Source organism: Crocuta crocuta, unplaced genomic scaffold (assembly GCF_008692635.1).
Source record: "Crocuta crocuta isolate KB4526 unplaced genomic scaffold, BGI_CrCroc_1.0 scaffold299, whole genome shotgun sequence".
In the NCBI taxonomy this organism is placed as follows: domain Eukaryota; kingdom Metazoa; phylum Chordata; class Mammalia; order Carnivora; family Hyaenidae; genus Crocuta; species Crocuta crocuta.
In genome coordinates this window covers 9,900,708-9,912,996 of record NW_027532747.1, presented here as the reverse complement: position 1 = coordinate 9,912,996, position 12,289 = coordinate 9,900,708, and the positions used below count along the sequence as shown (strand labels likewise).

General features: G+C 37.1%; 1 protein-coding gene across 2 annotated transcripts in view; it reads right to left on the bottom strand.

The window, feature by feature from the left end:
- Positions 1-379: 379 nt before the first annotated feature.
- TRIP11 (thyroid hormone receptor interactor 11) overlaps positions 380-12,289 on the bottom strand; it is a 61,961-nt gene continuing 50,051 nt past the window's right edge. For both annotated transcript variants that reach the window (XM_077780987.1, XM_077780988.1), the window contains exons 17-21: positions 7,244-7,325; positions 6,325-6,439; positions 5,764-5,880; positions 3,445-3,589; positions 380-763 (exon numbers count right to left, since the gene is read on the bottom strand). In XM_077780987.1, coding sequence (XP_077637113.1) covers positions 543-763; positions 3,445-3,589; positions 5,764-5,880; positions 6,325-6,439; positions 7,244-7,325 — 680 coding nt within the window. In that variant the 3' untranslated portion in view covers positions 380-542. The remainder of the gene's footprint in view (positions 764-3,444; positions 3,590-5,763; positions 5,881-6,324; positions 6,440-7,243; positions 7,326-12,289) is intronic.

Genomic DNA, 12,289 nt, shown 5'->3' with positions numbered 1-12,289 from the left:
AACCAAACGCACATCCCGCCTCAGGCCACCCGCGATCTCCCGGGGACAACCCTGTTGTTGGCCGTCGACACAGAGCCTCAAGATGAGTCACATGTGCTTCAGCACTTACAGAAAAGCTGCTACTATTACCTTCTTCTGTCACTTCTTCTTTTTGTAAGTCTCTTGATTATCTTTAAAAGATAAACCACATGTCTCTAACTTAAATGAGCTTGAAAATCACAGAAAGAAGAGCTGATATATAGCTACTAGAAATTTTTATCGTTATTTTTTATTATTTTTAAATTAAAAGATAAAATGTTTCTAGCTTAAATTAAAGGTCAAATCAGAGAAGGAAAAGAGCATGTAATGTAGCAAACACTTCCTCCTGGGACACCTGCAATTTCTAAAAAGCAATAAGAATACTTTTATTAAGTTTAGAGAATATACAACTGCAAACAAATACATGACTTTTTCCAAAAGGCCACTTTGTGATAAAGTACATACACATAGTGTTCATGGTTTCTTTAAAGTGCTATGTATGTTGTCTCTGGCTTGAGAATCATCTATTGCTTTAAAAGGTCTTTCAGTACAACTCCAGCGCTGTTGTCGGGGGACACTGGCAAGGGTGTAAACGTGGGCAACACGTCGGAGATGGGTTTCAAAAGCAGATGCCCAGGCCCACCAGGTCCAAGTCCAGCCGGGTTAATGAGAGGCACAGCTGCGGAGCGGGGAGCCAAGAATGGATTCACATCTGTTCTTCTCCCAGATCTGGACTCTGTGTTATCTAAATGATAAAATACAAGCTGTTCAGTCTCCTATGTATGATTTGGTTAACACTATACATGGGTTTTAGGTTCCTAGATTTGGCCCCCAAATAAATTTAATTCCTCTGCTGCTGGGTTCTGAATCTGCTAAGTAGAGTCTATGACACATAAAGGGCGAAAGAAGACAAGACAGGAAGAGAGATAAATGGACGAAGAACAGGGGAGGGAGGAGCATCTGTATGTACAGCTAATATTTTATGAAATGTATTAATATTGCTGTTTGATACTTAAATACCAGTTATATAACTGAGAAACTTCATTTACCTTAACAACTGCTTTTTAGAGAGTGTTTTCTGTTACAATGCATGCAAATTTTATAACTACTTACCATAAAGATGAAGGACCTGAGAGCTTGTTTTCCCCCAATAATTATGAAGGTCATAAAAAAACTGGCACCAATACCACAGCGGTAATAATCAGATTTAATATTAATTTACCCAAAGAAAAACAAGATATACATTATGTTACCTAATCCTCCTTTTTTAAACATTCAAAGGTTTGACACAATTCTCCCTTATTTTTCTATAAAGTTAGGCTGAAACTAGTTTCTGTTGGAACAGGTATTTGTTTATGCCCTGATATCTTCATGGACAGAATTCCGCTTTATTACCCAAGACAGCTAACAACATCATTGTTAAGGACAAGCACCACTCAGCAACGGGAAACTCAAATAAAGAGAAGCCTCGGTGGCTCAGTCGGTTAAGCGTCTGACTTTGGCTCAGGTCATGATCTCATGGTTCGTGGGTTGAAGTCCTGCGTCAGGCTCTGTGCTGACAGCTCAGACCCTGAAGCCTGTTTCAGAGTCTGTATCTCCTTCTCTCCCTGACCCTCCCCTGATCACATTGTCTTTCTCAGAAATAAACATTTAAAAATTTTTAGAAAAAAAAAGAGAAGCCTCTAAAACAAAGCAAGCATGGAGACAGATTCATCAAATCAACTTATCATCAAGCACCCTGGGTCCCCAAGCTTTACTTCCCTGTGAATGACAGCTTTCCAAACTCTGGAAAAGCTTCCGGGGCTCCTCAGTAAGCTCTGACCCTTGCCACACACTTTCGAATCCAGGATTAAAGCCTAAGCTTGCTTTTCTTTAAATGCAAACCCTATACCAGCTCAGAACATCACTAGGTTTGGTCTCAGATTGATCCAAACCAAGCTGGGAACATATTTGGTAAGTGGAGAGGGGGAGAGAAAGAAAGAGGAAGAGAGGGGGAAAAAGGGGAAGGGTGGAGCAGGGAGGGAGGGCAGGGAGCAGGAGACCTTGCCGCAATGAATTCTGGAATCCACCTGAAGATGCTACAACCTACTATAGTAGGAACGAAGTGTTTTCAGTAAGGTCTTGATGACTTTTTATTAAATTTAGTAGCCAAACCTTTTATCAAAACAAATTTTACCATTTCTCTTTTTATAAAAGTTCAGGAAAATAGAAACATTCAGCTAAATGACTTAGGCAATATTTTTTAAATTTCAGAATATAAATTACTTAATATTTTATTCAAATTTATGTATCTGATATGATATAAACTTAAGTATAACATACACCTTTACAGTCCAACTAGCAAACAGCTTAGCCTGTATTAAAATATGGAGACTTCAGGGGCACCTGGGTGGCTTGGCTGAGTGTCCGACTTCGGCTTGGGTCCTGATCTTGCAGTCCATGAGTTTCAAGCCCCACATCAGGCTCTATGACAGCTCAGAGCCTGGAGCCTGCTTCACATTCTGTGTGTCCCCTCCCGCCATCCCTTCCCCATTTGTCTCTCTCTCTCTCAAAAATAAATTAAAAAACACTTAAAAATTAAAAAAAAAGTATTTTAAAATATGTAAACTTCAGATAAAAGAGAGACTTTCTAATCAAGAATCTGTTTATAATCTAATGGATTATACATTTTATTTATTTTTATTTTTATTTTTTTTTATGTTTTATTTATTTCTAGGAGAGAGAGACAGCATGAGCAGGGGAGGGTCAGAGAGAGAGGGAGTCACAGACTGAAACAGGCTCCAGGCTCTGAGCTGGCAGTCAGCACAGAGCCCGACGCGGGGCTCGAACCCACGAACCGTGAGATCATGACCCAAGCGAAAGTCGGACGCTTAACCGACTAAGCCACCCAGGCGCCCCAAAAAAATTTTTTTTAAAAAAAGAATACTTCAATACATTCTTTGGTGTCTAAGCCAGTTTACTAAACTGCTCTTATAAATATTACTAACATACCAAGATTTGGTTATTGAGTATAACACTTAGATGTTATGTTAACAGGTAGAAAAAAATCTTTAACTATAAACTACATTTTTAATTCAAATTTAGCAATAAGCACCCTTAGTAGGAAGGAAAAACAGGTGACCAAGCAAAGGTTTACCAGTTCACCAGCACTTCCAGAAATAATTCAAAGTGGCTTATGCAGAGAGAATTATTCCAATTATTCCAAAGGAAAAATACTCCATATGGTTTAAGTTAATCCAAACCAATTAAATATCAGATTGCTACAAGAACACATGAAGCAAAATCTAATACCTTGCTAGAATTTTGGAAGAAGTCACTGCAGTTTTTCAGAAACACTAAAAATTTAGTTAATATCACTATAAAACATAATTACACATTAAAGATGCAATTTTTTAGATTGTAGAAAAAACAAATATCTGGTTTTACCTTTAAAACTTTCTGGCACATTTGCAACTATTTTTCTCCTTCCTGGTGAATCCAGAGGTTTCATATCATGAACAGAAAGCTTTGGTGGTGGAACAGAAGGATGAGACTCTGTTTCTAGAAATTTAACAAAAAGTTCTGAAAAAGACTAAGGAGACAGTATCTGGGTTAATTAGGCAGATATTATACTCACTACAATTAAGAAAATGTACCAGCTACTCTAAATATCAAAAACTAATCATGCCTTCTGAATCATTTCTTTATAAATAACGTGAATAATAAAATGAACAATGAATTTAACAATTTTTAAATTAAACTACTAGTTTAATTAACTAATTAGTTTAATTAACTAATTAATTAAAGCAACTAGTGCTTTAGTTACATATCAATTAAAGCCTTTAGCAATTTAATCAATAATGCTTGATCAAACACTTGTTATCAACCTCAGTCACAATTAGCTACTCAATGACCTTTGATTTCTTGTCATCAACGGCACTCAAGACATCAAGTCTTAAATCATTTTAGTAACTGTTTACATGGACATGAAACACTATACTGATGGAAAACAAATATTAAATAGTCATATTTTTCTAAATAACATCCAATCAATGAATATACAGCAGTAGCTCACCAGTAAAATTATCAGATTAAAATAACAGTTGTAGACTCTTCCTTTAAGACACACTTTATGCCATCCAATTTGAGAGGGTATTTTTTACCCATTCTTCACAAGCTAGTCCAAAAAANGAAATACAAATCAAAACCACACTGAGATACCACCTCACACCAGTCAGAGTGGCTAAAATGAACAAATCAGGAGACTCTAGATGCTGGCGAGGATGTGGAGAAACGGGCAGTCTCCTACACTGTTGGTGGGAATGTAAACTGGTGCAGCCCCTCTGGAAAAACAGTGTGGAGGTTCCTCAGGAAACTAACAATAGAACTCCCCTATGGCCCAACAATAGCACTGCTAGGATTTACCCAAGGGATACAGGAGTGCTGATGCATAGGGGCACATGTACCCCAATGTTCATAGCAGCACTCTCCACGATAGCCAAAACACGGAAAGAGCCTAAGTGTCCATCAATGGACGAATGGATCAAGAAGATATGGTTTATCTATACAATGGAATACTACATGGCAATGAGAAACAATGAAATCTGGCCATGTGTAGCAACATGGACGGAACTTGAGGGTATTATGCTGAGCGAAATAAGTGAGGTAGAGAAAGACAGATACCATATGCTTTCACTTACAGGAGGATTAGAAGAAACTTAACGGAGGACCATGGGGGAGGAGAAGGGGAAAAATAGCTGGCGAGAGGGAGGGAGACAAACCATGAGAGACTCCTGAATGCTGAGAACAAACTGAGGACTGAGGACTGATGGGTGTTGGGGGGAGGGGAAGGTGGGTGATGGGCATGGAGGGGGGCACTTGTTGGGATGAGCACTGGGTATTATATGGAATCCAACCTGATAAAAAACTATGAAAGATAAAGAAACAAAGAAATAAAAAAATAAAGAAATAAATAAATGAGGGTATTTTTTATCTTCAACCAACTCTGGGCACGTCACCTATCATCAGGTTCCTCTTTACTAAAAAAACAAAGTAAAATGAAGAAAACTCCACATTCCCATTCACAGAACTACTCAACTTATTGTTTTTATTTTTTAATTTTTTTTAGCTTTTTATTGATTTAAGTCATCTCTATACCCGACATGGGGCTCAAACTCATAACCCTGAGATCAAGAGTTGGGCACTCCTCTGAGCCAGCCGGGCAGCCCAATCAGACTACTAGGCCCAATCAAATAATCAATGAAAATTAACCTTTTCGTGTTTATTAATGCCTCCTCCCGCCAAGATGTGAATCTGCTGGGGGAAGTACTTTTGTCTCTGGTTTGCTGCTGCACCCCCAGGCTGAGAACAGTCTGGTACAGAGGAGAGCCCAGTAATAAGTGTTCAATGACTAAGTAGATACAAACATGCATAAAATAAAGCCTTTCTAAGAATCTTGTAATTCAGTAGTAAGACAAATGACTGTGCTTTTAGCAGCATGATCAAATACAAAAAGAAATACTTAATACTTTGAAAAACAAAAGTACCATATAAATAAAAAGCTAAAATGAAACATATATGCAATAAAATTATTTAAACTGGCTTATTATCCTGAAGCTAATCACTTCTCTGGAGATGTTTCCACAACTCCAAAATCAAAGGTCTGTATAATAAAATAACGTCAAAAAGAAATCTGATTTTTGCAAATGAATATGATGTATAGTCACTGCACCATCCACACTCTGCAAGGATAAAACTGGCTCTTACACTATTAAGCACAGATTGCTGACTTGGTCTCAGAGGTGTGTTGGGGACACTTTTTGATCCTCCTCCAAGCCATCCAGTCATCCACTTGGTAACACCACCATGATCTTCATGAAGCAACTGAAAGATTATTTTAAAACAGGAAAATGTTATCAATACAAGCAAAGAAAAAAATAAAAACGATTTTTACATGATTTGAGATGGTAGCAAACTATGCTTTTCAAGTCCAATTCCTAGTAAATGTTTCCTATTGAGAGAGGCTACGAATACAATAAAACGTCATCCCAAGTACTATCTCGAATAAGAGCTGAGGACTGTCATGTCTCAGAATTTCAGCATTCTGACAAGGAGAGGTGGCTCTGACAGGAGACGTAGTTACAGAACTAATATTATACAAATCGAGCAAATTCACCTCTTCACTGTAGTATGAAATGGTTCCATTTCCACATTACTGAGAAAAAGGAAAAGCTATATAATACTGAGTAAAGGAAGATAATTTTAAATGATGCCACTATTTGAACTATAAATGTATCCAGGAGGACTTCCAATTGCTTAACTGGTTACCTGCTCCATTTCCTCCCTCTGGATACCCAGGATGCTTCCCATTAATCGCAACACCTCATGGCGCTGATGTTTTGGTGTGTGGAAATGGCCAATGAAGAGGTTTCTCATTAGGACTCTGTGAAAATAAAGGCAGAAACAGCTCAAGCTAACTCAACAGTTACCCCAATATTTAGTGTAACCAAACACTAAACATATGAATATTTAATTAAATAGTAGCTATAAAAAACACCAAATGATAAAACATTTTAAGGTACCTTAAAAAAATCTTCACAAGTCTAATGGAGAATCTTTCAAAGAACCTAAAAATGGATACCTTTTAAAACATCATTTCTTATCCACTCATTTTCTCCAACAAACAAATCAATCAACTGAGATCGTGCCTTGGTAAATAACTTTCAGTGCCTATCTGGGTTCCACCTTAAGAGACTTCGGATTTCTCCTGCCCCACCTTAAAATGGTGATGACACTTCTTGTGCATAACAGTTAATGCTTATTACTTTATTAAAAATTTGCTAATAATATCTGAATCTTTAAAACATTAATGATAGGTTATATATATACCTAGGTTTCTGATCTACTACATTTAAGCAAGGTACGTTTATTTAAGGACAGCTAAAGAGAGCTAAAAAGAATGGTAAGAATAAAACTTTTTATTTTCTAAGTACTTCGTATTATAGTGATGTTTTAACTCTTCCATATGGTTTCGAGAAAAGTAATTTGAGCTGGGAGAAATCTATTTAAAAATCAAGAGAAGAGAGTTATTCTACCAACTCCTCATGAAAAGTACCTACATCTCATCACCATACAAGAAAAGGCTTTTTAAAAACATAATCACATATAAACATCTACATGCAGAAGCTGTTTTTAGCAAAAAGGTAATCTCCATACAATACATAAAAGTTAAAAGGCAGAGCCATACTTGTCCACTTTTCCTTCTGTGCTGTTGACTAAGTTCATCAATTTCTTCTGTACATCATCCAGCATTTCTTGTCGGAGCTCATCTGTTTTAAAACACGTGAATAAAGATGGTTGTTAACGGATTAAAATAGCCTAGATGAGTAGATAATGAGATTTATAGTATCTCTCCTGCAAAATCTGAATATATACATTTATTCTAATTAGTAACATTCAATTATTTCCATTTCTTCTTGGCTCAGGGAACTAGGCTTTCTGGTAGAGAAATTACCTACCAGCCAGAGTACGCATTAATTCACATGGTTTATGCACACACCCCCAAATCAATTATTTAAAAGAAAATTTAAAAGCCAAAAAAGGGTTTGCATTCTCTTCAGAAACTTAATAGCAAAAAACAGATTTTTCACCACTGCTTCCTTGCATAAAACATTTCCAGAGCCACTCTTTAATGGGAAGAAATGAAAAGGACAATTTTAGATTTTCCTTTTTCCATTTTCCTGGCTGGACTGGTTTCTGGTGAGCTAAGAAGAGTATTTAATACAACTAAGAGCATGGCTCGGACGCAGCTCCTAGGACAAAATATTCCGAGGTATGGAACTTGCAAAATACGATTCAGATCAGTGGTTCTAACCTACTAATCAAGGTAACTGTAGCCTATATGACTAATTCAGAAGGATGCTGGACTATTTTATAATTCTTATTTATTTAAAAGGGAAGCAAAATCTACAAAATCTTGGTGGAACAGCTGGAACCCAAGCAGTATTACAGGCCAAGTCTAGAATTACAAGGGGAGTACCCTGTTCATAAATCCGACTGTGCCATGGGGCCAATGATCCCCAGACTAAGGAATGCTCAACCAGACCCACGGAGTTTTGACACCTGCCACCTGAAAAATGGAGAGTTTGACCTGAAGGAGATACTTAATCCAAGTTAGATGACAAGTTTGGTTCCAAAAGAAATGAAGAGGCAATTGCCCTGCAGCGAAGCTCTACTTTTCAAATCAAGAAACACTCCAATCCAAACACTGGACTATGATCTCTTTCCACAAGCCTACTCTTTGAATTATGCTGCATTTTCCCGGTAGTAGCCGGATACAAGTCCCCTTGTCAGATACAGAACTTGCAACTATTTTCTCCCATTCTGTGAGATGTCATTTTGCTTTCTTGATGGCATCCTTGTATTTACCACAGTTGTCAATTTTGATGAAGTCCTATTTATTTTTTGTTATTTGTGCTTTTAGAGTCACATCTAAGAAATCAATGCCTAATTTAACATCACAAAGATTTACTCTTATGTTTTCTTCTAAGAGGTTTCTAATTGTAACTCTAAAATGCAGGTGTATGGTGCATGTTGAGTTAATTTTCATGCACGGTATGACGTAAGGGATCAATTTCATTCGTGTGCACGTGGACATGCAGTTGTTTCAGCAACAAATGTTGAAAAAATGATTCTTCTGGAACCCTTGTTGAAAACCAATTGACCATAAACGTATGGTTTATCTCCCTCTGGACTCTCAATTCCAACTACAGGACCCCTGCAAAGGTTTTTTCTTCTACCCGAAAAGCTCTTTTCCATCAGCACCTCCATATCTAAGGTCCTAGGGTCACTTCCTTAAAGTTTTCTCTGAACCCTCCAGATTAGGCCAGGCCCATCTGCTTTATGTTTCCATTCTGCCTTGCACAATGCTTAATGTTCTGATTTAGAGCACTAAACGCATACACAAAAATGTCCAGGTTAACTGTTTGCAATGGCTTGTGGTTCTTCTAAATTGCAAAAATCTAAATTACAAAATGTAATTCATATAATAGGCTAACTTTACCAAAATAGAGATGGTTGCCATAACCATATTATAAAAGCAAAGTTTGTGTTTGGAAAATCTACTACAAACGTTTCCTTTCCTGTCTTAGCAGTAAGGAATTTAAGCGGGGACATTAAGAAAGAGAGAGAGAGAGAGAGAGAGAACAAGATTATTATTAAAGTTTGAGTCAGTAAAAGACATTTGGGATTTTCAATGTGCACACATATACAATGATCACATGGTGCTCTTTGGGCCCTTTGTAATACTATACTCTGAATGTAAACAGGATTCTCAACTACGAACAGCAAGTAAATTAATCTCTTGTCGATGTTCTGAATCAACCATCCCAGTCATGAACTAAAGCAGGAGCCAGAGTAACAGTGAGCAGTCTTCTGTGTCACCCTCCCCCACTATGGGAAGGTGGCAGGAAACCAGAGGTCAAGCTTACCTCACCCTTTCTTTTTTCTCAGATTTCCCTTCTATCTACCTTTTTCTAAAATTAATGATTTTCATACTGATTACTTATCAAAATTATAATATTCTGGATATACTGGGCTATCTATAAAATATGTTACTAAAATTAACTTCACCTGGCTACTAAACATTATTAAATTATACATGTGGCTTGCATGTTATTTTTATTGGGTAGCACTGCTTTGGAGCATAACCAGGATACATAAGCACGACAGTATATCATCTCTTATTAAAAAAAGAAAAGAAAGATAAAACTGAAAGACATCTTCAGAGTAATATTCACAAAGAGTTGATTCTGATTAAAATTTTAGTAGAATTAGAAAAATTTAACCTTGCTCTATAAAAAACAGATCAAGAAATCTGTCTTAATAAAGTTCAAGTCAAAAATATTTTCTTAATGAAAATTCCTCAAGAACGGTATAATTCTGATTAAAATCTCTGTTCTGGAAGCCGGGGTCATGACATCCCAATGGCCAAAATAATAGGGTAAGTAAGACTCTCTCAAACTCATCAGAATACAAGTTAGTCCTAAATTAATGTGACAGAGAATCGATAACCCTGCATACGTTTGCAGGCACGCCCATTCGGAATGGTTTCAAACTCGTGTCGTAGTTTCACCATATTCGGATATTTGAGTCTAGGAAAAGACCCTCAGAATTTGGGGGGAGGGCGTGGAAGAATGGTATGAACTAGGAAAGGTTTAGAACAGAAAGCCAATACCGACTTCAAAGGCCCCTATGGACTTCTCTCTTTCTCGAGGCACCCGTATTTTCCTCCCATCCGAGATTCTGAAGATTTCTCCACAAAAACTGAACACTAATTCAAACCACAATTTGAAATCAGAACTGTATTTATATGGGCAGACAAAATAACGGTTATTCAGAAATGGGTTTTTAGCCAAATATAATATCCCTGTGAAATAATCTAACATGCCAAAATAATTCTTTGGAAGTTAAAAACAATGAAAAAAAAAAAGGCAGGGGTATACACTTTAAAGTTGAGCAAGAAAGCAATGGAGACTAGTCTAGTTCAGGGGAAGAGTTCCTCTAAATACACGACATCCTCAAACCTGCCCCGTCACAGCCCCTTCCCTGCAACGTCTAGAGAGGGCACCCTGGTCTTCCTCACTTGACTTACAAAATTGAACATAAAATGTAACTACGACAAATCAACTCATCACAACTTTACATTTTATTTGTGATTAGTAACACTGCACTGTAATACTATCTCAGAGCACATCGTAAATTAAGTCACACTCCTTACAAAGTCCTTCAGCTATTGCATGACTTAGCTCTGTTGGACAAGACTCAAGTCAGATTTTTAACAGTCACCTGACTGAGAAAAGTGATTGGAACAGGACTTGAAGGTCAGAAGAACACATGAATCATGTTCCTGTAATAAGACCTGGCTGTCATCAGGGCCAGACTTTGTTGCCTATTTTGTAAAATATGCATGCTGAATCTCAAAGGATTTTGAATCTACTGATTAAATGTGACTTTTCTAAACAGTGAAGTGCTATATAAAGCATTAGTACTCATTCATCTGATTTCTTAAAATAATGAAATAATCCATCTTTTAACCTACCCTTAACCAATACCAATAATGTGTATCGCTTTGGTTAATATTAACGTTGATAATTTTGCCTCCATTTTGTCTTATCCTCTTTTTGAACCAAGGCCAAGGAACCAAGAGAAGGAAGGAAAAATGTTAGAAAGATTATTTCATTTCTAGATATGGTGGTAAATAAACAGTCTAGTGTCTTACTTGTACTACTACCTAAAACATTAATTTAAATCTCATACATGAAATCCAATATAAGGAAAGTTAGCTGCTTCATTTAATTAAATATAATTAAAGCAAAAGCTAGAAGTTAGATGGTCTTTTTATTACAGAATTTCAACTTATACAGGATAACTTTCTTTCCAACACCAAATAATATTTTTTAAAGAAATCTTATATTTGACACCAGAAGTTAAGACATACTGGCATCTGCTTTTTCTTTTAACTAAATTCTTTTCAACCATATGCAAGAATTTTAAGGTCTAGATACAGTACATGGTGAGTGCTTTCTCATTCCATAACGGTTATTACTCATTGATGAATGAAAAGTAATTTTTGAAATTCCACTTCCTAGCAATGAACTCACAGGAAAAAGTGTTTTATTAATACAGTATAACCTCATTCATTTGGATTTCACTAGATCAGGGGCTCCTGGGTGGCTGAGTTGGTTAGACGTCCAACTTCAGCTCAGGTCATGATCTCAAGGTNAAAAAAAAAAACCACCACACACTGTAAGGAAATTTTCCATTCTCAACTTAATACACTTTTAAAAAAGCAGTCACCAAAAATCTTAAAAAAAAATTTTTTTAAATGAACCAAAAACCTTGACAACCTCACCAATGAAGATGTACAGATGATAAATAAACATATGAAAAGACGCTCCACATAACTCGTCAGGGAAATGCAAACGAAAACAACACGGTATCACCACGGTATCACCACACACCATCAGAGTGGCCAACATCCGAGACCCTAACAACAGCAGGTGCCACTGAGGAGGCGCCCAGGGGTGCTCAGACCCTGGTGGCGGGGATGCAAAGCGGGGCGGCCACTCTGGAACAGTCTGGCGCTTTCTTACAAAACTAAACCTACTCTTACCATACGCTGCAGCAACCACACTCCTCGGTATTTACACAAAGGAGCTGAAAACTTGCATCCACACAAAATCCTGCACATGGATGTTTATCGTAACCAACGTGGGAGCAACCGAGACGTCCT